We start from the raw sequence: 26,559 nt of genomic DNA on the forward strand, positions 1-26,559 counted from the left end.
GGAGCCTCTGTGTGCATAGTAAACCCCGATACCCTTCCTTCCGACTGCCCAGTCTGAGAAGCAAATGCCCAGCTTGACAACGATACAGGTAAGTATGCCTTTATGAGTAGGCACACAACAGCCAACCTGCAAGTTGGAGGACAGGAGTGGTCTCATATGGCTTGGGTGTCCAACATTCAGGACCCTTGTACCTTAGGCATGGACTTTTTTTTGTGCCGTACCAAGGCTTGACTGGATTTTACTCAGAGAACACTGATGATACCAGGCAGCTCTTCTCTTTGTCTAGAAGTAAGTAAAATGAAGCCACCCTGGATCTGGTGGGTGGTGCTGTAGGCTGGAGCTTTGCCATGAACAACATGTGGCAAACTAGTCAACATGACATAAGCCTAGACCAGCAACAGCTGCTGCGGGACATACTGTAGGAGTATGAGTGCCAGTTTGCTACCTCCCCAGCTGACATCAGGTAAACTGATCTGGTTCAGCATAACATCTACATTGTCAACGCATGGCCCATCAAGCAACAACCACTGTGCCTTCCAATAGCATGTTAACAGGAGGTAGCCGGTCTTATTAAAGAAATGGCCAAGGTGGATATGACTGAGCTCACAAAATCTCCCTGGTGCTCATCAGTAGTGCTTGTGAGAAAGAAGACCGGAGACTGACGCTTCTGTGTCGATTACCAGAAGCTGAACCAGGTGATCATGAAGGACTAATACCCACTCCTGCAGATGGATGAGGCCCTCGATCTAGATGCAGGGTCTAACTGGTTTTCCAGATTGGACTTGCGAAGTAGCTACTGGCAAGCAGAATTGGCCCCTGATGCATATGGAAAAAAATATATATTTTTCAACTGTGGAAAGATTATGGCATCTCAAGGAAGTCAGAAATTCTGGTATTGTGACCACCCTAATATAGATTATTACAGAAAAAAATTCTTTAGCTACAGGAGCAGCCTCTTAAGCAGAAAGAAAATAGACCCAACAGTGTTTCTCACTGTTATCAGATAGAACAGCGGGTGCAACTCAAAGGAGGTAGGGGGATCCCTGGGAAATTGTTCCAGTTTTGGTCACATGACCAATTACATTAGAAAAATTAAACTACACAAATATTTTTGTAAAAATTAACAATTAAAAATGATTGCATAAAAATATATTAACAGAAAACATTGTTACTATGAATAAAGATTAAAACTGAAACTACAATAATGCTCAAATAGTAACTGAGCTAAATCCATATTCAAAAGACATTCATTCTTTGTAGGTAAGCAAGATTGGGAAGTTTTGCTTGTTACACTTATTTTAGTGAAATCAAAACCCTGAAAAGCCTACATATAGTAAGCTATTTAAATAATGCACTGTAGTAATAAGTCATGGTGTCTTTATTCATTCTTGTGATGAACATGTCATGTACAATAAATACATCCCTACCTTCTCATAGGTGTATGCTAATGTCTTTGATTCATGTAAAATCACTGAAAGTCATGTAGTGTGACAAATGCCTTAGGTAAATAACAGTGTTAGGACATCAGAAGCAGAAAATATAATATAATAATATAAATGTACTATAAACACAATTTCTGCCAAGTTAAAATATCTAATTATTAGCTTAAAAAATGTTATTATTATAATGTAGATAGACATACCTATTTTTTGGTGAGTTGCTTGAAAAGACAGCCCAACCTTCACTATCTCCCGTTCCTGGCTGAGCAGAGCCTTCCCACACACTTGATCCCAAGTCTACTGCTGTCTGATTGGGAGCCACAGATAATGAGGAAAAATCTGCAACCCATCCAGTTTCTAAGAAAAAAAGAAATAATGACCTAATTATATAAATACCTGTTTCAGATAATTACATAGCACAAGGGCACAGTAGTAAGTTCTGCTGCCTTATAAAACCAGAATCCTGGGTCCAAATCCAGTATTCAGGCAAACACTTTGTGCAATCTACGTATCCTTGCCATGTCTAATTGGGATTTTCCCCACATCCCAAATGACATGTATGTTAGGTTAATTTTTCAAATCTAAGCTGACCGTACAGGAGTGTTGGTGAATCTTGTATAGGGGTCTGTAAAGGGTTGGTTCATTCTTGTGTAGACTCTGGGCTTCTATGACCTTTTCAATTATGCTGGTTGGAGAATGGAATCTTAAATGACTATTGCTTTTCTCCAAATATTAAACTTATTTCTATTATTCTTCATAATATATTGTTAATATGACTCATAATATAAAAAAAAAATGTACCAAATGCCAAGGACAAATTCAAAATAGAGTACCATTTGAAATAATCTTCCCTAACTATTCTTTCTGGTGTTCACAAATGTAAGCCAATTTCAAAGTACAACGTAAATATCTACATATTATATTTATATAAGTAGAGTGAGGAAACTCAATGTTTATTGTAATCTGTAACAAATCTAAAACAATTATTCTTCAAAATTACAATTCCTTTACATTTTAGAAAATAAAATATAAATATTTCTACAAAATAAAAAATATGACAGACTAGGACACGCTGTGCATGATCGCAGTTCTGAATGTTATGGACTGTAGATAAAATGCATTTAAATACAAAAGGACACTAACAGAGAAAACTTTACCTTCTTTGGTGTTTTCCACATCGCTTTCTTCTGTGTTCAACTGTTGGGGTACTTTCTCATTTTCTACCTCTTCCTCACCATCTTCTTCATCTGAATCCCGGCTACCTGTACTCTCAGAGTTTCTGCATGGAAAGAAAAAAAAAATCTAAATATATACATACATACATACATATATACATACATACATACATACAGTGTATCCGGAAAGTAATCACAGCGCATCACTTTTACTGTACCACATTTTGTTATGTGACAGCCTTATTCCAAAATGGATTAAATTCATTTTTTTCCTCAGAATTCTACACACAACACCCCATAATGACAATGTGAAAAAAGTTTACTTGAGGTTTTTGCAAATTTATTAAAAATAAAAAAACTGAGAAATCACATTTACATAAGTATTCACAGCCTTTGCTCAATACTTTGTCGATGCACCTTTGGCAGCAATTACAGCCTCAGGTCTTTTTGAATATGATGCCACAAGCTTGGCACACCTATCCTTGGCCAGTTTCGCCTATTCCTCTTTGCAGCACCTCTCAAGCTCCATCAGGTGGGATGGGAAGCGTCGGTGCACAGCCATTTTAAGATCTCTCCAGAGATGTTCAATCGGATTCAAGTCTGGGCTCTGGCTGGGCCACTCAAGGACATTCACAGAGTTGTCCTGAAGCCACTCCTTTGATATCTTGGCTGTGTGCTTAGGGTCGTTGTCCTGAAAGATGAACCGTCGCCCCAGTCTGAGATCAAGAGCGCTCTGAAGCAGGTTTTCATCCAGGATGTCTCTGTACAGTGCTGCAGTCATCTTTCCCTTTATCCTGACTAGTCTACCAGTTCCTGCCGCTGAAAAACATCCCCACAGCATGATGCTGCCACCACCATGCTTCACTGTAGGGATGGTATTGGCCTGGTGATGAGTGGTGCCTGGTTTCCTCCAAACATGACGCCTGGCATTCACACCAAAGAGGTCAATCTTTGTCTCATCAGACCAGAGAATTTTCTTTCTCATGGTCTGAGAGTCCTTCAGGTGCCTTTTGGCAAACTCCAGGTGGGCTGCCATGTGCCTTTTACTAAGGAGTGGCTTCCGTCTGGCCACTCTACCATACAGGCCTGATTGGTAGATTGCTGCAGAGATGGTTGTCCTTCTGGAAGGTTCTCCTCTCTCCACAGAGGACCTCTGAAGCTCTGACAGAGTGACCATCGGGTTCTTGGTCACCTCCCTGACTAAGGCCCTTCTCCCCCGATCGCTCAGTTTAGATGGCCGGCCAGCTCTAGGAAGAGTCCTGGTGGTTTCGAACTTCTTCCACTTACGGATGATGGAGGCCACTGTGCTCATTGGGACCTTCAAAGCAGCAGAAATTTTTCTGTAACCTTCCCCAGATTTGTGCCTTGAGACAATCCTGTCTCGGAGGTCTACAGACAATTCCTTTGACTTCATGCTTGGTTTGTGCTCTGACATGAACTGTCAACTGTGGGACCTTATATAGACCGGTGTGTGCCTTTCCAAATCATGTCCAATCAACTGAATGTACCACAGGTGGACTCCAATTAAGCTGCACAAACATCTCAAGGATGATCAGGGGAAACAGGATGCACCTGAGCTCAATTTTGAGCTTCATGGCAAAGGCTGTGAATACTTATGTACATGTGCTTTCTCAATTTTGTTATTTTTAATAAATCTGCAAAAATCTCAAGTAAACTTTTTTCACATTGTCATTATGGGGTGTTGTGTGTAGAATTCTGAGGAAAAAAATGAATTTAATCCATTTTGGAATAAGGTTGTAACATAACAAAATGTGGAAAAAGTGATGCGCTGTGAATACTTTCCAGATGTACTTTATATATTATATTATATACATATATATTTACATATATATATGTAAATATAATGACCTGTGCCATAGTTAGCAAAGCCTGTTTTACAATAACAGTAAAATACAAATGAGTTGTCTGAAAAAATGGTGCATAATCAAACATACTGATTTTAAAAACATAACAAAAACTTTTTAAAATACATAACTGTAGACTTATGCAGGAGTATACCATAAATAGAATTATACATGTCAGATAATTAACCCCAATTATTTGTTTTTAATTTATACAAAAGAATAACACTAATAGTTTCAGTCAAATATTACTGTTTCCTCTTCATTACTTAACACAAGAAGCCACCAGTAATTTGTAAATAACACATTCTAAAATGGTTTGTGTTGCAAAAGCAACAAAGAAAACGGTCATGTTAATATTATGAGGCACTGAGAGATGATGAAGGTTATATTCAGAGTACACACCATGTGCACATGCTACAATTGATAGGCACCAATGAGATTTTACCTTGTTGCATAGCTGAATAAAATAACACTATTATTTTTAGTAAACTGAAATTTACACAGGTTATATAATAATTTGTAAAATGCAACTATACTAAGGTTTTAAATGTAATTATAAGCCATGTGACTTTTGTATTTAGAGCAAAGTCAAAACAAAATCATTGACATATGTATTGCCCTGGGTTTTTCACTGCCTTGTCACTTTCTGCAACCCGGGACACTGACAGTCATGCCGAGGATTGACTAGTGCAATGAGGACACACAAACAACAAAGGTTGGTGGAAACACTGAATTGTTCAAATGTTAACAGTCTTCAGTGTCTAAATTAAAGTTCATTGCTGTCTTTTTCAAAAAAATAAGTAATCAAATAAAATTGTGTTGTGGAGGTTAAAATCCTTAAATAAATAATCCTTTAAACATGTTGAAATCAAGAATTAAAACACAGTCAGGATCAACTCTTTTCCAAAACTCCAGCCCCAGTGCATTCTTCCTTGAACTTGTCTTCTCTGCTCACCCATCAGCTGACAGACAGATGACAGCAATACATTCAACCATTTTCAGCTCAAATCCCCCCCCCCCCCCCCCTACTGGATACCATGGGGACCCTGCGAGTATTGTTTCCTTATTCCACCGCTATCTATCAGCGTTCATGGAACCAATACTAGAATCAGTCGGTGATACTATCTGATGTTCATCATGAGTGACCTTACCTCCAGATGCCTCGATCCTGACATTCACTTTCAATCTCTCTGTCTTTCACTTGATTCTTACCTCCATTCCTTCTTTTGATCTCACTCTCCTTTCACTTCTTTGCAATCTCCTTTCTCTCTCGCTTACTTGCAGTATCGCTTACTGACCCCTCCTTTCTCCCATTGAATGCATTTGTGCCAAATGACCGTTAGAGCCTCGATGAGGGGCAGCTGTTTGAACCACTCTTATGCACGTTACATGAAATTAGCAAATTCCCCAAATCGAGAGTTCAATTGCTGAATGACTTTTCACTTACACATACTCGCAGAGTCTGTGCTTCCTCGTGGTTTTTAAAAATGTCTCACCGCCATGGACCGCTAATGTGATTTACCACAAACCAATGAAATGCTCAACAGATGCAACATGGTGTTTCAAATTTAATTTTAAATCTGGCATATTAGCGTTTGCTAATAACCTGCTTTGTAAGATGTGACCAACTACTTGTGTACTGGACCCTATCCCCAGCACACTACTTAAATCCTGCTTTCATGCCATAATCCCGACTGTTACAACAATAATAAACTCATCTCTTGACACTGGCTCTGTGCCGATCATGTTTAAAATTGCTTCCGTAACCCCAATGTTAAAAAAGTCTGGTCTTGATGCTGACAATCTTAACAACTTTTGGCCTATTTCCCACTATCCTTTTCTGTCAAAAGTTCAAAAATGTTGTAGCCTCCCAACTCACCAATTACTTAACCTCTAATAATTTGATGGAACCCTTTCAGTCTGGTTTCAGGGCGCAGCACAACTGTGAAACTGCTCTGCTATGGGTAACCAATGATTTGCTTATGGCAGCAGACTCTGGACAAACCAGCATATTAATTCTATTAGACCTCAGTGCAGCATTTGACACCGTGAGACATGACATTCTACTGTCCAGAATGGAGAACATGCTGGGTATCTCTGGCACTGCCCTCCAGTGGTTCAAGTCCTACTGACTGATAGTCAAGAATTTGTTAGTCTTGGCAACAGCAGATCCAGCTCAGCGCCAGTCACACAAGGAGTTCCTCAAGACTCTGTCCTCGGCCATCTTCTCTTCTGTATTTAAATGCTTCCCCTTGGCCATATTATTCGTAGCTATGGACTGGGTTATCATTTTTATGCAGACGATACTCAACTTTATTTCAATGTAAAAAGTGGAACTTCATCAGAGCTTTCTTAGCTCACAACCTGCCTCAGTGAAATTGATACCTGGATGGAGCAGAACTCTTTAAAATTAAATTGCAACAAAACTGACCTCCTGCAAATTGGGTCTAAAGAGTAACTTAATAAAATGAGATCCTTCCCAGTCCATCTTGGTGGTGATCTCATCAGACCTGCCTCTACTGCAAAGAATCTTCGTGTCATTTTTGATTCCTCCCTTTCTTATTCCGCCCACATAAACCACATTAAGAAACTTTCTTACTTTCACCTCCATAACATATCCCGTGTTCGCTCCTTCCTCTCCTTTTGTAATGCTGAGAAACTTGCCCATGCTTTTACCACATCCCGCATCCATCATTATGTGCCTGTCCGCCCACTAAGGTCCTCTGATTCTGGCAATCTTGTTGTGCCCCACACTAATCTACACTGCATGGGTGACAGGGTCTTCAGCTATATAGCGCCCACACTCTGGAATGACCTACCAAAATTAATCAGTTCAGCTGACTCCATGAATTCTTTTAAAAAACAACTCAAAACTCATTTGTTCAGGAAGGCTTTTAGCTCTACTTGACTTTATTACCCATCTCTCAGGTTACCTTTATGTCAAGATGCTCATGTAACCTATGTGTGTGTGCTACACCATCAGATTATGTTGTCTGTTAGGCTTTTTTTCTCTGAATTTACTGTGTTAATCTTCTTTATTTATTTATCTGGTTTGTACAATGCTATATACTGTATAACCTGCCGTTCTATCTTAAACTCTGTGAAGTGCCTTCAGCATGGGAAAGGCGCTATATAAATAAAATGTATTATTATTATTATTATTAAACATTATCAGACAGTGCCATTCTTCACTTTTATCCTTTGGATCTTTTTTTGCATCTTTCAAATTTTTCCTTATTGTGTACCATTTGTGGTAAGTTTACCACAAGTTCTGGTGTTTCTGAATATCTTAATTACTGTATATTACCAATTACCTTAGGACTACATTTATTTTGAAAGAGTAGGAAATAGAACTATTTATTCAAACATTTGTTTTGAAATAAGTGTGCCAGAATGAAAAGTTTTTGCTGTGCACGAAATATAGCCAAATACACAAATTGTTTATTATAAATGACTTTTTGCCAAGTATAGAGCATAACTAGTTTTAATTTTGGATCTATAAAATAAATACTCAGGAAAGGACATATAAATTGTATAATAAAGTACACCACACCAATTTAAACTATCTTAACAATACTTTAAAAGCTCCATTACTTGCAAAGCTCATTTGCAAGACGGCATACTGAGATTTCAGTTTACGTATACAGAATTGCGCATAGTGGAGACACTCACAAAAAAACAATATGCACTGTTTAAGAAGCAGGTACCAGTTATACTAACAAAGCAGCTAGCTCATCAATTGCACCTAGGCACATGTATATAAAAAGTTCTATGTGATGGAGAAGGTGAAGGACGAGATTAAGTAAATCTAGCAAAATAGACATTTCAGAAGCTTTATAATCGCAGGGCCCCCTCTTACAGCACCTACTATGCTACACTACAGGTAAGATGATCTGCATGGTCTATTAAATAAAATGAGTTTATGTAGTTTAATATATTCTTCACCATGGTGCAATAAATTGATAACAAGTTGAATGTTGATTTGTTATTCAAAGGTAAAAAAAATTCAGTGTACATGTGACAATGCTACTACTACAGATACTACCACTACTACCATCACCACCACCATGTAAATGGTGGTAGATGTCAAAAAATCTACGGGCTTCTTTTCTTAGGATAGAAAAGATCATGGAGGGTGAAAGAAGATCATTTGAAAGAAAGTAACAAACCTGTTAAAACACAGATTTAAGGCTGATAAAGTATTGCTTTATCTTCTTAAACCAGATTGCCTCCCAATACTCACCTATAGCTGCTGGGGACTGTCCCAGAGGAGAACCGAAGCTCCTTCTCTTGCCAGACATCTTCCTCATCTGAATTGTCACCTTCCTCATCATTAAACTGTTGGATTCGTTCTTTGCAGCACAGGTCAAAAAGATTTGAATTTGGCTAAAGAAAGAAAATAAAAAAAGGCTTTTCACTATAAATAAAACAATATATCACCATGCCAAAAACACTGTTGTAAACTGCTTTGTAATAGAACTATACTTAAATGTACTTTAATGTAATTTCTAGATGATGTGTCTTAAACATATGCAAATGTAATGTTTAGGACAAAGACACATTTTTCCTTGATTTATCCCTCAGCTCCACAGTATAAAATTACAAATCAAAAAATTCAGACATAACTAGGCTGCACATTGCAGACTTTAATTTAAGGGTACACAGGCAGTCAAATGTTTTATAATAGCTCAAGATTTTCTTCGAATTTAATCAATTGAAATGCAATGAATGACCTAAAATAGTGGAAAGGTACTGTAAGTGGTAAACTCCCAGAGGTTCATATTTAAAATTTAGACTAGCAAAACCTGAAAACAAATTGAAATATCAGGATATTACAAATGGGCCTTCTTCAGGAATCAACTAAGAGGTTACAGCCTACAGATTTTCTGCAGCAATTAAGGTAAATTAAGCCTTGCAAGCAGAAGCAAACAATCTGCACAGGCATCATCAACTTCTGTTGATTACTTAAAAACCCTCTCTCTCTGTTTTATAGAGGAGTTGGAAAAGACTGTGTTACTACACCCTCTGAAGTACTACTTGGACAGTATTCTAGTGATAAAGACAAGAAAACGGCAATTAACACATGAAATGAGAGAGAGCATTATTACCCTTAGAAGTGTAGGTCTTTCATTGAGAGAAATTGCAAAATAAAGAAAAAAATCCAAAGTGTCAGTGAGTACAGTATCCTACACAATCCAAAGGCAATTTGAAACTGCAAGAAACTCTGATTTGGTCTGCCAGATCTCTTCCTAAGTCACAACCAAATCAGAAGACAAGTTTCTGAGGGTCACCAGCTTGTGTGATAGGCACCTCACAGCACCACAGATTCAAGCACAGCTTAACAGTGGTCAGAAAAAGCAAGTCTCAATTTAAACTGTGAAGAGGAGACTGTGTTGCAGGTTTGACAGTGTGAGGGGCACTAAGAAAGCCATTCCTTAAATGACAAAATAGGGCCTTGAAATACTGACTGTGGACTAATGAACTATTTGCTTCAACTTCCATGGCATAATTTACTCTAACTGCTGCTGAATTTCTGTAGGTTGTAACCTATTTATTAGTTGTTCCTTGAAGAATTGAGTATTTGCTTTTTTCAACTTTTGCTAACCAAAACTTTAAGTTTAAACTTCTGGCAGTTAACTACTTAATTTTTCACCATATATTATATATATATATATATATATATATATATATATATATAATATAATATATATTATTATATATATATAATATAATATATAATATATATTATTATATATATATAATATAATATATAATATATATAATATAATATATAATATATATTATTATATATATATAATATAATATATAATATATATTATTATATATATATAATATAATATATAATATATATTATTATATATATATAATATAATATATAATATATATTATTATATATATATAATATAATATATAATATAATATATAATATATATTATTATTAATATATAATATAATATATAATATATATTATTATATATATATAATATAATATATAATATATATTATTATATATATATAATATAATATATAATATAATATATAATATAATATATATATATATATATATATATATATATATATATATATATATATAAAATATAATATAATATAATATATACAGTGGTGTGAAAAACTATTTGCCCCCTTCCTGATTTCTTATTCTTTTGCAGGTTTGTCACACAAAATGTTTCTGATCATCAAACACATTTAACCATTAGTCAAATATAACACAAGTAAACACAAAATGCAGTTTGTAAATGGTGGTTTTTATTATTTAGGGAGAAAAAAAAATCCAAACCTACATGGCCCTGTGTGAAAAAGTAATTGCCCCCTGAACCTAATAACTGGTTGGGCCACCCTTAGCAGCAATAACTGCAATCAAGCGTTTGCGATAACTTGCAATGAGTCTTTTACAGCGCTCTGGAGGAATTTTGGCCCACTCATCTTTGCAAAATTGTTGTAATTCAGCTTTATTTGAGGGTTTTCTAGCATGAACCGCCTTTTTAAGGTCATGCCATAGCATCTCAATTGGATTCAGGTCAGGACTTTGACTAGGCCACTCCAAAGTCTTCATTTTGTTTTTCTTCAGCCATTCAGAGGTGGATTTGCTGGTGTGTTTTGGGTCATTGTCCTGTTGCAGCACCCAAGATCGCTTCAGCTTGAGTTGACGAACAGATGGCCGGACATTCTCCTTCAGGATTTTTTGGTAGACAGTAGAATTCATGGTTCCATCTATCACAGCAAGCCTTCCAGGTCCTGAAGCAGCAAAACAACCCCAGACCATCACACTACCACCACCATATTTTACTGTTGGTATGATGTTCTTTTTCTGAAATGCTGTGTTCCTTTTACGCCAGATGTAACGGGACATTTGCCTTCTAAAAAGTTCAACTTTTGTCTCATCAGTCCACAAGGTATTTTCCCAAAAGTCTTGGCAATCATTGAGATGTTTCTTAGCAAAATTGAGACGAGCCCTAATGTTCTTTTTGCTTAACAGTGGTTTGCGTCTTGGAAATCTGCCATGCAGGCCGTTTTTGCCCAGTCTCTTTCTTATGGTGGAGTCGTGAACACTGACCTTAATTGAGGCAAGTGAGGCCTGCAGTTCTTTAGACGTTGTCCTGGGGTCTTTTGTGACCTCTCGGATGAGTCGTCTCTGCGCTCTTGGGGTAATTTTGGTCGGCCGGCCACTCCTGGGAAGGTTCACCACTGTTCCATGTTTTTGCCATTTGTGGATAATGGCTCTCACTGTGGTTCGCTGCACTCCCAAAGCTTTAGAAATGGCTTTATAACCTTTACCAGACTGATAGATCTCAATTACTTCTGTTCTCATTTGTTCCTGAATTTCTTTGGATCTTGGCATGATGTCTAGCTTTTGAGGTGCTTTTGGTCTACTTCTCTGTGTCAGGCAGCTCCTATTTAAGTGATTTCTTGATTGAAACAGGTGTGGCAGTAATCAGGCCTGGGGGTGGCTACGGAAATTGAACTCAGGTGTGATACACCACAGTTAGGTTATTTTTTAACAAGGGGGCAATTACTTTTTCACACAGGGCCATGTAGGTTTGGATTTTTTTTCTCCCTAAATAATAAAAACCATCATTTAAAAACTGCATTTTGTGTTTACTTGTGTTATATTTGACTACTGGTTAAATGTGTTTGATGATCAGAAACATTTTGTGTGACAAACATGCAAAAGAATAAGAAATCAGGAAGGGGGCAAATAGTTTTTCACACCACTGTATAAATATATATACACACACACACATTGTTGACTATGGCCGGCAACTTATCCCGGCCAATACCTCCAAGCCGCCAGGTGGAGCCCTTCCTGCAGCGTGAAGAAGTCCCCAAATTCCAGCAGGACATCATGGACCTTGAAGTTTTCCTTCGCAGCCCTGCTGGATACCATGGGGGCCACCGGAGGATGCTGCAGGGAGGCTCAAGAACATGTATTATTCGTATAGCCCGGAAGTACTTCCCTGTCACGAGGACGAAAGAAATAAAGTACTTCCGGGCTGAAGAAAAATGAGGAGTTTTTACCTGACCTGGAAGTGCTGGATAATCATATGGACTGAGGGCTCAGAAGCACTTCCCGGGTCATGGACTATAAAGGGAAATCCCAGACGGGTGAGCTGAGTTGGGAGGAAGGGTGGCAACGCGTCTGGGAGTGGAGGATTGATTATTGATTGGATTATTGTGTTTATGAGTACTGTGGAGTGGAGGGTGCTTGGTGCACATTGTTATTATAAAATAAATAATAATTGGACTTTTATCTGGTGTCTGGTCTGAGGGTTCAAGGGAGCGATAGCGCCCCCTATCTGTCACAACATATACATTATAAAAGAAAATCTTGAGACAAGACTATTGCCAAGAGATTTTTTCAAGTTGGTACAGGGAGTCCCACCCTACTCTCAACTATTTCTGGTTAATGGCCGACGCCCACGGTCCTCTCATCTCTCATTCATGTGAATGCTTTTGTCAGACAGTTCCTGCACTCTCTTATAAATTTTTATGTTTTCCTCATTTTAAGTTCCCAATAAAAGAAGACTTATTATGTCCAAATCTTACTGAAGAATTTCAATCCGTAGGGATATCAACAGAAGAAATAAGTACACCGGCAAACCTAGCACCGTGAAACGAAGTCAAACGAATTAACCGAAAATTGTCGATTGGTTACACGGCAAATTGGTTAAATGCATATCAATAGGCTATGCCGAAACAGTTGGTGGTGATGGTGCGGAAGATGAAAACATCAACTTACAATATCCTGTAGAATATCTACAACTGTTAACACCATCCAATCTTCCACCGGCCAAATTACTGTTGAAAGAAGGATGTATCATAATGTTATTCCGTAATTTATGTATGATTGATTGGCTAAGCAATAGCACGAAGTAAGTTGTATTCAAAATTGGTCGAACAATTCTAACATGTAAAATTTTAACAGGCGACAAGAAAGGTAATAAGTACATCTTCCGTGGATAACATTAGACACCAAAGGAGATCTTGATATGCCATTCATATTAAAATGTTTACAGTTTCCCGTTATAATATCTTTTGCTATGACAATTAACAAATCACTGGGACAAACATTCGAAAAGGTCGGTTTATTTATTAGAGAGAAAGAAACGATATTCACTTGCGGGCAGTTATACGTTGCGTTGTTACAATTTAAGTCCAAACACGGAATCAAAACTCAATGTGATATTGACGAAAAGTTAATTTCAAATATTGTTTTTTACTTAAGTTTTACAGTAAAAGTGTACGTTTAAAAAGTATTTGCGTGTTAATTTCAAAGCCAAACAGAATGAAAATGTATAATGCAACAAATACCTCTAATGCAACATGAAACATAATTTTCTTTCAATTTATTACATTTTACTATTTTTTTTACTATGGTTAATTACTCACTATAATGTAAAATAGTTCTATTATCCATATGTAAAAATTCCCATGAAAATAACAATCTGTTCAAATTGTATATCCGCTTTCCCATACGTGAGCGGCACAGCCACAAAGTGGCTAGTGCGTAGCTCCCGCCCAGGGGTTGGCGAGCATATGTAGCTGGAAATCCACAAAGGGAGAAAATGAATCATGTATCTTAAAATTATTTTTTATTCCTAAGCATTCGACTCCTATCAGGAATTACTGTCAAAGGAAAATGTTTAGATGTACAGGAATCACATAGCAAAAAAGGAAAGGACAGGAGGTGGACGGGAGGGAGAATTAATGAGGTGGAGTTTCAGAGGGTGCTGGTCATAAAGTCTTATTCATTATGTGCATTTTCTTCTTTTGAAGCCTGCATATACTGACACGTCCAATGTCTGTTAATGGCGTTTGCATTCGATAGTCACATTTTAGCCAGTTCTCCGGCACTAAAAGTATATCTATAAATATATATATATATAAAATATCTCTTACACTTTCATTTTCCATGTTGAGAGAGAAATTGATATTTGCCGCCTTGTCAAAAGGAGCACTGTGAATAAGGGAAAAAAAATGAAATTATTTGTTAGTTAATCAATTAATTATAAATATCCAGTGTAGACAGTTATACAATAAAGACACAGACAAACAGTCATATTTTTTCAACAAAGATCAAACTGAGATTTGTGTGGTGTCATCTCCATGATGAATGCTGCATTTCACAAAAAATACGAATCTTACTCAATTAAAAAAAATACTTCCTGAATGATGTGAAACTAGTGAGCTTTTATTCTGTTTTCATGGGGTCAACAACTATCTTCTGCTTTAGCTAAAAACTGGACAACTGTACCGCCATTGTGGTGAAAAACTACTCAAAAATAAAGAGCAACTTGTCACTGCAAGAACTTCTGTTCACTTGATTATTTAGCCATTGATAAAATAGAAAAAAAAAGTTTTTTTGAAGTAACTTGTAATGGTATCTCCTGAGGCATTCTAGATTAATAGTGGGGAGGTTGAGTTTGGGTGGTTGTTAATAGTATTTGCCACCAAAACTGATGACAAAAACAGACAAAGCAGAGTGTGGTTACCTTTGTACTTGCCGCAGGTGTGCGCTGAGCAGCAAAGTGTTAAAATAGAGAAAAAGAGGACAAAAGAGGACAAGTCAACACAAACAAACCATGCAGGAAACAGTAATGAAGGTGTTAGAGAAGAAAAGAAAAGAGAAAAAATGTTAGCAACAAAAACACACAACATAATCACAGTGAAGTATTACTAGAAACAATGTCATCCACGCATAACAATGTATAGCAAATCAGAAAGCTCCTTAATATCTATCTATCTATCTAAATGTCCAGATAAAAAATACACACTATAACAAAACTGACTTAGATGAGTCAGCAGATGAAGTACTGGGAACTGGAACTGATGGACAAAGTTAAGAAAAGAACCTAAATTCCATTGGGTAATAACACTCATTTGACAAAACTTTCAAGCTAGAAATTGTGTTGTGAATGCCATCTCCTCAAAGTAGGACATTTGTGTAAACTAGAACCTATACTTGATGGCCTTAATATTAAAATGAGAACATTGAATCAATGAATCAGGCATCACATTTGAACCTGTACCATAAGATCACAAAATGAAACTGAAGACATGTTAAAAAATCATCAAATTATAATCAGATGGATATGAAGTCTGATAGGACTTTCAAATTAGACAAGTTTACCCATAAAGACTGAGGTCCACCATATGTTCAGAACACTTAAATGCTAATATGAAGCCAGTAAGGAGACCACATTTCAAAAATAAAGCCAGCTCTAAAACTGGGCTCCTATTGAAACAATTTCAAAATAGGAACAGAAATTGATAGAATAAGGTATAACCATTCATACATTGGACTAGGTTTTAGTTACTCAGATTGGATAACAAAGCCTCCAGCCACTCAAAACCTTTTACAGTGGTCTAATATTGACCAAATTCTGGGCGTGTTAAATGGTGTCTTTTCTGCCTCCACAAAATTTAACAGATTTTATTCTCACTTGACACTGTCCTCTTGTTCCCCAAATTCCTCATCATTGAACCCAAAATGGTCGATAAAAGTTGAAGTCATCTGCTGCATCTGATAATCTGCAAAGGCCTATGAAAGCAAGGAAAGAAACATGTTTCAAAAGAGCACTTAATCTGCTCCATCATCAATAACATATGAAAAGACAGAGCCAGGCTGGACAGCAACAGACTATTTTTGCAAGGGGAAACAAAGTAAATATTTGAAAGTTCAAGAAAGTACATTTAATATCTAGGTAGAAATGTTAGTAAACCTTACATCTGAAAACCAATATATAACACAACTTCAACTGAGCTTTATAATACTGGCTTGGGTGATCCAAAATTATTATTTTGTGAAAACACATTTATCATTGTCATATTTAAATACTACAGAAATCCTTCCCTAGTCCAGTTCTATGGTATGGGGTAAGATTAAACCCGCATTAACTTAAACGACATCTCATTTAATGAGTGATAATTAACTTAGCAATTTTTATTTTTGAGACAAGTATATTAATGTTAGCAGCTTCATTAAAGTACCCCTAAAAGCATCAGCCTGTTGGTATTCCCTCCAGCCTGGTTTCATAAATTTTATATGGAGGGAAGGCCTGTTTGGAATTTATAAGATCTTGCGTCTGTCTCTCTTTCTGTCTCTGAAAAAAGATGGGTAAGTACCAAGTCCTTTGTCCACGCAAGATATTTCTGAACTGTCTGAAAAAAGCAAAGAAATTATGGCAAGCAACCTCCCTGCTAAATCAAGAGACTTTTAGAGTTCAAAGTTAGTGATTTTGGGGCATGGGGTTACCTGCTGCAGGACGGCTTCCTGAGGAAAACTAAACTCTTTCAACTCATTTTCTTCATCATCACTGGAGGAGTGCAAATTGTGGGTGCTTTCCTGAGACAGACAGACAGACAGCGTTAGATCATTACAGGCCTGCCCTATGTCTTAACAATGATGCTATATGAAAGATCCAGAACATATTATGTTTCACTAGAAAAATTGCCAGAAAATGTGCTCAAAGGGAAAAAAGAAAAATTATTTCACGATGCTTTAAGTAAAAAGATCATAAATGGTTAAGAAACATGTGTACCATTAGGGGAAAGGCTAATGAAACAGGCTGGTTTAATGGAAATCATGCAAAAATGTTGAAGTATGTAGGCATGGCAGTACTCTAAGTTAGAAATTTCTCTTCAAATTTTGGCACAATTATTAAACAAAAAAATTGAAGTTTTAAAAAACAAACAAAAAAAATCACAATATTAAAAATAATGCTAACAACATGACTGCTTTTAACTGGGAATTCAGAAAAAAAGGCTCCTCTACCATCTTTTCAATGGAATATTAAAAATTCATCAATAGCTATCAATAGATACAAACCATTCAAGCATCATATATTTTTTCTTTTTCTTGTAAAGCTTTTACTTTCAAAATACATATAGCTTGTTATAAGTTGAGGTATTTAGGACTTACTTCTGTGACAAGGTAAAAAAAAAAAAAAAAGTATATTTTGAAAATTAACATTTTAAACAACAAAGTTTTTAAAAATATGCTGGGAGTTAACGGACATTGAAAAGAATTCACTGATCATGAATATAACCAAAACTTTGTACAATCTGTTTCCATAGTTAAAAAATATTTAAGGTATTCCTTGTTCAACAAAACGCTACCTACATGTCTGTTTTTATAATCAACTAGTCATTTAGCCCGTTACAATAACGGGCGCTAGAACAGTAGTGCATAAACATTAGTAGGAACAGTCTAAATGGCAAGGGACTTTGACCTCATTCTTTTTGTTGGTCGTATTTTTCTTTCTTTCAGCCTTTCTTTTGTTGATGTGTACTTGCTGAGCTGACCGTTCTTCGTGGGCTGCCGCCATGTATTGTGTGTCTTTAATTTTCTGTGACAGTAATACTGTCTTGTACGGCTCTATTCAGTAAGGGCGCGCACAAAAAAGCAAGCTTCAAAAGGGCGACCTCAATTGAGCGCGGCGAATAAAGGCGTTCGTAGATAATTTAGTTCAAATGGCTCTGGAATATGTGAAGAGCAACAGAGGTGCAGATCTTTATTTACGCGTGCCTTTATTCGCTGCGCCCAATTGAGGTCGCCCTTTTGAGGCTCACCTTTTTGTGCGCACCCTTATTGAAGGATACCGTCTTGTACGTCCGCTGGCTTGTACGTCCGTAACATACCTTTAATTTTCTCTGGCGGTAATACAGGCGTGCGTGTCGGTAATATGCCTTTAATCTCCTCTGACTGGCTTGTATGTGGCTGTAATATGCGTCACTGTATTGTGTACATTTAATTTCCTCTCACAGTAATACTGGTTTGTATTTCCGTAAAACGCCTCTAACTTTCTCTGACAGTAATATCGCGCATCACACCATGCCCCGCGCATGCGCACTTCTTCAGAAGACACCCACACACGGACACCTGGACGCACATAGGGATTTTATATATATATATATATATATATATATATATATATATATATATATATATATATATAGATGCAGAACCACCTACAACGTTATGTGATTTGAATTTGCAGTACTGTAATCTTAAATATTATTTACTGTTACAAATATTTAAAAAAAAAAGTTTGGTTTTCCTTCAAGGTAACCTCTGTTCAGTTATTTAGGATAACAAGGGTATTATACTAAGGACTGTTGTGTTCAGCAATCTAACATTACAAACTCCACAGGTACCCAAGAAAGTCAATGCAACAAACCTTAAAACATTAAAAAAAACTAGCACAATATATTTAAAATTCAAAACATACTACTAAAGAATACTTTTGTTCAATATTTTAACTATATTTCCAATGTTTCACCAAAAACACTTTCCAACTGCATGTCATATAAACAGAAATTCCTGCAAAAATACATTAGTTGCTTGTATTTCAACTTTGTTTGCTGCATTCTACTCACTGAATTAATTTGTAGGACTGCCAATCCTACTTATGAGTGATTTGCTAGTGGGGGGTTTAGGAACTACATGTGGATCACAAAAAGCAGTTTGTCAGGAAATACTACAAACAAAAATCATGCATAAATATAAACTCGGGAAAACTCAATAGTCAAAAACCATGGGGACAAAAGATTAGTGGGTGGATGGGAACTTCTCATACCAGGTCAATTGTGTTCCGCTTGTTTGTTTCTGAGAGTGAACCCATGATGAACTTTTCCCATCTCTCTTTCTCATCTTCTAGAAGCGCTACAAAGAGAAAAGTAGATATATACATATCAACAACACCACACAAACACATATAACAGAATTCATAAATGTAATAATTTACATATAATTTACCTTTGAGAATTTCCAGGGTCACTGACTGGTTGGGACCTTTGTCACAACTTTGGACAATATGATTGGCTATTCTAGTTAGATGACCCATATAGCCCCGCCTCCTCCCTCCAGTCATCCTGCAAAGCAGAAATAAATAAGTATTTTAAAACCAAGAAATCCATTGAACTAATTTATGTTAGAAAGACACCCAAGAACTACCTTGAAATAAACTTTACTTCTCTAATTTTACATGTAAGTTTTTCATAAAGGATGAATACTTGAATTCATTTGCAGTTATTTCTTATTACTGTCATTGAAAAAAACAGGAGATGTACCTGTTGTACAGGTAATCTACAAACGGTGTTCATTTTATTAGGTATACCTGTATTACTGCAAATAGTGTGCACTTGCAAAGAGCTAATCATGTGACTACAACTCATATTACATGTTATAAACATAATATGTTATACAGGTAAAATTCCGTTACAACAAACTGCCAAGGACCTAAAAAATATTTCGTTGTAATGAAAATTTTGTTGTAATGAGATTCTGTATTTGTTGCTATAGTGCTTTCTTTAACTTGCGTCCAGATGTTTGCAATCATTTCAATAGATTCTTTCGCGTTAATTTTAATCTTGTCCTGTCTACAAGTTATGCTGGCGAGAATTTTTCTCAGCATTTCCTTGCGATAATACACTTTCAGGGTGTGAGTGATGCCCAAACCCAATGGCTGAAGTACTGCTGTGCAATTGGGTGAGAGGAAATCAAACCGAACATTGCCTAAATGTGGAAGCATGTTGTGGGCCGCACAGTTATCAATCAGAAGCTGAATCACCCTTTTCTTCTTCTTCATATTGTGAGGTTTCTGAACTCTTTTGGGACCCCACCCCTCCCCCCACTCAACGGGAACATCTTGCTGCCGCGTCTTTGGAAAATTGTTTGTATGTTGCCGGGGCAGGGCAACAGCAGGTTCACAGCGCTGCAGTGAAGTGCCACAGAAGCGAATCCTAAAAGATCGGGGTCATGCTATAAGTCCTTGACTTACACCCCAAAACACGAGGCTGAGTCTCAGTACTTTAGCAAAACAAGCTTTATTCAGCCTGAAACAAGAACAGCTGGGTTATTTATTGTAGCGTGATCTGCCACTCTCCTATAAACAGACACAGCAGTCAGGCAGGGTTATGGCCAGGTTAGTGGCCACGTAATCCTGTTCCCTGCATTTACAATGTTCCTTGCATCACCTTGCTTCACTCTTCAGTGAAGAGCCGCAGCAGAGCTGTGAGCCTGCTGTTGCCCTGGCAACGGACAAACAGTCTTCCACAGACGCGGCGATCGCACTTCGGGATGTTCTCAGACGTGTTGTCCAGTTGGGGGAGGTCCCAAGAGAGTTTACAAACTTCACATTTTCTTGAATTAGTGCCTCATTAATAGGAATGTTTCTTGAATGGGCATCACGAAACCACATAAAAACAGCTTTTTCGACATCTTCAAATGCAGAAGTTTGCATACATTTGCAACCCGAGATTTTTCTTCTTCTTTGGCTTGGTCTTTCAAAAAAGTTGACACTGTCGATGGCGAAATTCCAAATTCACTGGCAACAGTCTTTTTTCCCCGCAATCGAGAGCTGCAAAAATGTAAAGTTTTTTTTTTTTTTTTTCCCTAATATGAACTGTTATTGTTTTTTCGTGTCTGCCATTACTATAGGAGGGTGACAATGAGTTAAATTCCAATGGATGTATGTCTTCATATCTTTAACATTTATGCCTGCATTTTCTGCACATAAAATATAAGTAATTATCACAGTAAAAGTCTGGGTATTGCTTCATTGAATTTTCTATGAATGTTTACTGACATTTAGCCGTAACTGATGAGTGGTAATTTAAAGCTGTGTTTGCTCATGGTAAGTTCTTTCAGAAGCAGAGATTTGAGTACGGCTCGCTGTGATTCGGCAAGAGAAAGCTTTCAAGCACGCTCTGGCCTCTGTTAAGATTATGTACACCCTTTCAAAAGTAGCTTATCTGAACGAGAAAAAAATGGTAGGAGATGCCCTTGCAGTGGCTCTTTGCTTTTGCTAGGGTATTCTGGATTGGAACTCTTAAGACTGGAAGCAATTTGAAGATGGATCAAACGTCCATGAAGGGACACCTTGCGAGTGAGCCACTTCTAGCCGCATTCCCTGGAATTTTTGGATGATATTGAAGGTTGCCTGTGCTGATTAAATTGAAATAGGGACATAAACAGAAATTGAGATTAACAATTTAAGCATTTCCTGTATTAACTTGTCCAGGAATAGAAAATGAACCTCATAGGTTAAACTGTCATTTGTACAGACCGTTTCAGAATAAAACAACTGACATAAAATGAGAGAACCTGACAAACTCAGAATACACTTAAATGTTTTCACAAATATGTCTTTAAAGAGGCTAAAGACATAGGCTATAGTAGTCAAACAAACATGAGTTTATGTCTACAGAAATGTGCTGTGAGTTCACTTCCAAAAAAACTCAAAAAGACACAGTGTGATACAGCTCTTTATTGAATAAATGATTTCTAGCAGGTTGTGTGAATAAAGTACTGTGAGGTACCTGATCTGAAGTTTAAAAGTAAACTGCCTGTTCCTTGAACAGATGGAAACTGCTATAAAGTGAGGGAGGCACATTTTCTAAAATGTTCAGAAGATAACTTGATAGGTGGCAAAGCAGAAAAGACTCTGTGTCTTTTATGGGCATACCTGCAAGCGTCTATAATGTCTGCTGTATGAACCCAAAGCATGCATTTCTTAATCTTCATTGAAACTGCCAAAAATTAAAAACTACTTTTCTCAAACAAAAAATACACTGAAATAAGTTACCAGTAATACAAACTAAAATAAAAAGATCAAAATGGCATACTACTAAATTGAAAATTAATTGACCATAGAAGATAGTATAGAAATAAAAACTAATTTAAAAATAGGAAATCACATAACCTTGACTTTGTGGACAAAACATCCTGTTAATAAGAGAGGAGTTTACAGTAAAATAGCAAGTTTCATTTAAGATAACAGAAAGGTCACAAATACTAACAGGTTTTTACAACAAAGTAGTGGACAACTGCATCTCTGAATGCATGACATAAAACCTTAGAAGTAGCACATGATCACATATGAAGGAAGACTGTAAAATTATCACCTTGTTGAAAACATCTTGGATTTCTACTGTGACATGCAGATAACAAGCTTTTTTAATCCATTGACTCGTTTTTTCTTGTGTCACTGTTTGAGGATAGTATTGACAGTGTACAGGTTCTGCAGATGTTTAATATGAAACTGGGCATCACTTGAAAGCCATGGTACAAATATGCATTGTTGCTGACTTTTGTGGTGTAAAGTGCACAGGAAAGGCACTTTAACATCTAAGGATACTTTTGTATTGGTGAATAAGTTAATACTGGAAATGCCTAAACTCTTCGCCTTGATTCACAAATATGTCCTGCAAAACTACCATTTCAACAATCACTCAGCACAGATAAAGCTCAAATACAAAGCAAGAATATCTCAACACTGGCCAAGGTTAGCAACTTCAACTTCAATATCTTACCAGGTGATAGAAGCCATTCTGCTCACGAGGCATCTCTGCCGGGATTCACTTACGTGTCAATCTGTTTTCAGACTGCTTCTCCTGAAAGGGCAATACTTCAGAATACCCTAGCAAAAGCCAGGAACAGCTACTTTCGTGGGGTTTTAACATCCCGAAGGCTGCCTTGGAAAGGGCTACATAGTCTAACAGAAGCCAAGGGTTAATCACTACTCCTGACAATACCTAAATGGACACAGTTTGTTTTATGAACAATCATCCATCATTGCAAAATGTCAGTAAGCAACAGGACTACTTTAATAAAACAATATTCAAAACTATTTCAATAATTAATTACATTTATTTGAAGCATAAACCACGTGTAAATGTTAAATATGACAACATACCACCTCAACAATTCAAATCAGGCTCACAAAGCAGGCTTCGATTTCATGAGGCTATGGCTTTGATTGTTGCAGTGTTTGGTTTCTTAAACCAGGCATGATGCTTGGAAGTGAAGAGGATGCCTGTAGATGGCAAAGTCAGCCTAAGATGTCTTCTCTTTGGTAGCTGTTTCTCTCGCTCCTCCTGGTCTTGAAGTTATGCTGTCTCTCTGGCAGTGCCTTTTTAAAATCCTTTAAGTTTACAGGGTCTTGCTGACTGACCCTTTTCACAATAAAACTCTGCCTTATGTAAGATACTGCATCAGTCAAATTTTGGACAACCAATAAGTTCCCATGGTCTGGTTGGTTAAGTTACTTTTGACTAGACACAATACAGTTTAACCTTAAAGTCCCAAGCTTCCATTTTACATATTCGTACAAGCACATAATGGTCATTATCTATGCTTAAATATATAATGACACTCTTAACAATTTACAGTCGACTCTTGATATACGACCGGCCTGACATGCGAACAACTTGGCTTACGACCAAAATTTTTGTTTTGAATTACGACTAACGTCTTGCGTTACGACTCGAATGCGGCCACGTGTATCTGCTTGTGCGATTGTAAACAAACGGCCAAAAGCGTTTGTAAGCGTCAGTCGGAGCCCAGATACATGTGTTTGTGGACATAATTTCGGTCAGTGCAGTGATTTATATAATTTATTTTGATAATTGCTAAGGAAGGAACAGAAGCTAAACGAAGGTAAAGAAAGCGATCCCAATCGAAACGAATAAGGAAATCGTGTGGAAATATGAGAGTGGCGTTCGTGTGACCGAACTCGCTAATATGTACAGAATGTCGAAATCCACCATCTCTACAATTTTATAAAGAAAAAATTTGTATAAGGAAGCTCCTTCCAAACAATAACCACCTTCCATTTCATTCTCCTCCTACTTCCTTCCTGCAAGCCAAAGATGTCAACTTAAATGGTGAGTACAGTATGAAATTGTTGTTTCTGGTAGGCTTTTTGGTTAGTACATTAGAAAAATTATTGGTGTTTTTGGTGAATTATGCACATTATACAACCCTTTTTTATTAAAAAAAGTTAAATAGTGTTGCTGTGGGAGGTTCGGAACACATTAAGGGCATTTCCATTATTTCTTATGGGAGAAATAGTCTCGACTTACAACCAACTTGAGTTACAACCAACCCTCGCAAACAAATTGAGTTCATAAGTCAAGGGTCCACTGTATACTTATTTTCCCAAAATCCTCTATTTTGCATACTCCTCAGAATTTTATCTACTTCTAAAATTTGACAGTCTTGGGGAACTACCACATGACTATAAATGATCTAATGAGGTCATTTGTACTTTCCAGCCCTTTCAACTACAGAACATTTCCCACATGAACTCTGAGCCCACAACTTAAGAGTAAGTAACTCTAAAATAAAATCAGACCAAAATAAAACATACAAATTAAATATTACAAGACAGTATTTAACATACAGAAGAGGTTCAATTTTCCAGCAGCACTACAATGACCATGTGGGTCTATGAACGTCGTTAGTCTACCTTTTTCAAATTTATATATTCAGCAAAATAAAACACCATGTCACAAAGCATGCATCATCTCAAGCTGGTTTCACAAACACAACAGTGACTTCAGTATATTCCGTGGCCTTCACATTCCACAGACCACACGACAACTAAGTGCCATTGAGAAGAAGTGAAATAGAGGAGTTCAAAACAAATGTTTGATTGAAAAATGTGTAGAAACTAAGCAATGATATTGAGTCAGCATGTATACAAATTTTAAGAAATGTTTCCGGCACTTTGCTGTATCCATGGTTTGATGAATTTAAGCTGTTCTGGAGGCAAGACCCGGTTTTAGCCAGTGGTAGACAGATATACTTGAGGAGAAAACTGAAGTACAGTATTTAATTATCCCTTAAAATATATTCATTTGTAGTTTGAATGTAAAAAACACCTTGAAAAAGCTGTAATTTTCATTAACTGTTAATTTACATATTACTGTAGTGAGAGAACCGTGTGCAGTATAAAGTAAACATTATACATTAATAAAAACATTAGACGCCATAATATTTAGCCATTAAATATGTTCCACTCTTTAAATTATATTAAATAACATTTAAATTATTTTTTTAATTAAATGAATACTACACTGTTTTAAAGTGGCATAGTAAACATAATTGTAATGTGGAAATGCACAACTATTAACAAATATAAGAATTTGTTGTGTGCAATTTTTCCAACTGTCTATATAAACATTTTACTGCATTGCCAAAGGTTCAACTTTCGTCAATGTCAAAGTTTTAAGAATCACTCATAATTTTAAAAAGTCCTGGAAAGCTGGAGTTTACCTAGTGAGATACTGCCACTGCCTGTTTTCTGTTCCTCTTCCTTCACTTAGATTTGCTCACCCTTTTATTTCATGCAATAGCATTGATTTTTCTCCATGTCAAATAGCTCTTTGTTTTGGAAGAAAGGTTATTGTAAACAACAAAGTAATTTATGACTAGTCAAAGTTGTAGCTGAGTGTTGGGAGATGACAAGTACAGTCATGTTTTTCACACTCCTCTTTACAGCACTATTCTGTCCTCTCTACATGTCTACCACAACAAGAACAAGAAAAAACAGTTTTCAAAGCTGTTTTTTTTTTTTTTTAATAAGCAACTATTGATCAACTTGCTAAATGATGGAATATTCAAAGGTGCCAGTCCCTATTTCTTTGGTTTTAAATTTAATATTTTCCATCTTTATATTGTATTCTATCATAATGAAGATACTGGGATATACAATTTCCCTGTCTAATCTATTAAAAAAATGTACAATTAGATAAACAATTTTCCTCTTTTATTTTTTAAATGGAGATTCTGCAACAACTACATTTTACTATGGGTACTGACTAATATGGCAACAACGGTTCTTAAAATTCACCTGGCATATTACTCCAAATGTTCTGGAGCTGTCCTCATCTCCTCCTTCTGGTCCTTCCATTTCAAACTTTCTTTTCTCAATCCTTTTCATTGACACTCCAATCTCACCTCAAACATTTATTCTTCTATATCTCTCTGCCTTTAGTCGATCATATTTACAACATATGTAAAGTTAGTATTGGATTGTCATTGAAAAATCCCTAAAATTTTACACTAAGTAACTTTCAAGACTGATCATTACCATACCTCTATGGTTCCATTGAACTAAATAGGTAGTTACCCTGACCACAGTCTAATAACCAAAGTAGTAACATTTGGTATTCCCTAAATTTTTAGATATATACTATTTAAGAAACACCACGTGTCTACTATTAAAAAATTATTATATTTTTATTTGAAAATTC

General features: G+C 36.5%; 1 protein-coding gene across 2 annotated transcripts in view; it reads right to left on the minus strand.

The window, feature by feature from the left end:
• LOC114661336 (serine/threonine-protein phosphatase 6 regulatory subunit 1-like) overlaps positions 1-26,559 on the minus strand; it is a 150,134-nt gene that overhangs the window by 26,799 nt on the left and 96,776 nt on the right. The window contains exons 12-20 of one of the 2 annotated variants that reach the window (XM_051933870.1): positions 19,277-19,392; positions 19,098-19,183; positions 16,775-16,864; positions 15,963-16,060; positions 15,012-15,035; positions 14,419-14,476; positions 8,723-8,865; positions 2,597-2,718; positions 1,643-1,796 (exon numbers count right to left, since the gene is read on the minus strand). In XM_051933870.1, coding sequence (XP_051789830.1) covers positions 1,643-1,796; positions 2,597-2,718; positions 8,723-8,865; positions 14,419-14,476; positions 15,012-15,035; positions 15,963-16,060; positions 16,775-16,864; positions 19,098-19,183; positions 19,277-19,392 — 891 coding nt within the window. The remainder of the gene's footprint in view (positions 1-1,642; positions 1,797-2,596; positions 2,719-8,722; positions 8,866-14,418; positions 14,477-15,011; positions 15,036-15,962; positions 16,061-16,774; positions 16,865-19,097; positions 19,184-19,276; positions 19,393-26,559) is intronic. The other variant, XM_051933871.1, reaches the window with a different exon arrangement.

Source organism: Erpetoichthys calabaricus, chromosome 11 (assembly GCF_900747795.2).
Source record: "Erpetoichthys calabaricus chromosome 11, fErpCal1.3, whole genome shotgun sequence".
NCBI lineage: Eukaryota > Metazoa > Chordata > Cladistia > Polypteriformes > Polypteridae > Erpetoichthys > Erpetoichthys calabaricus.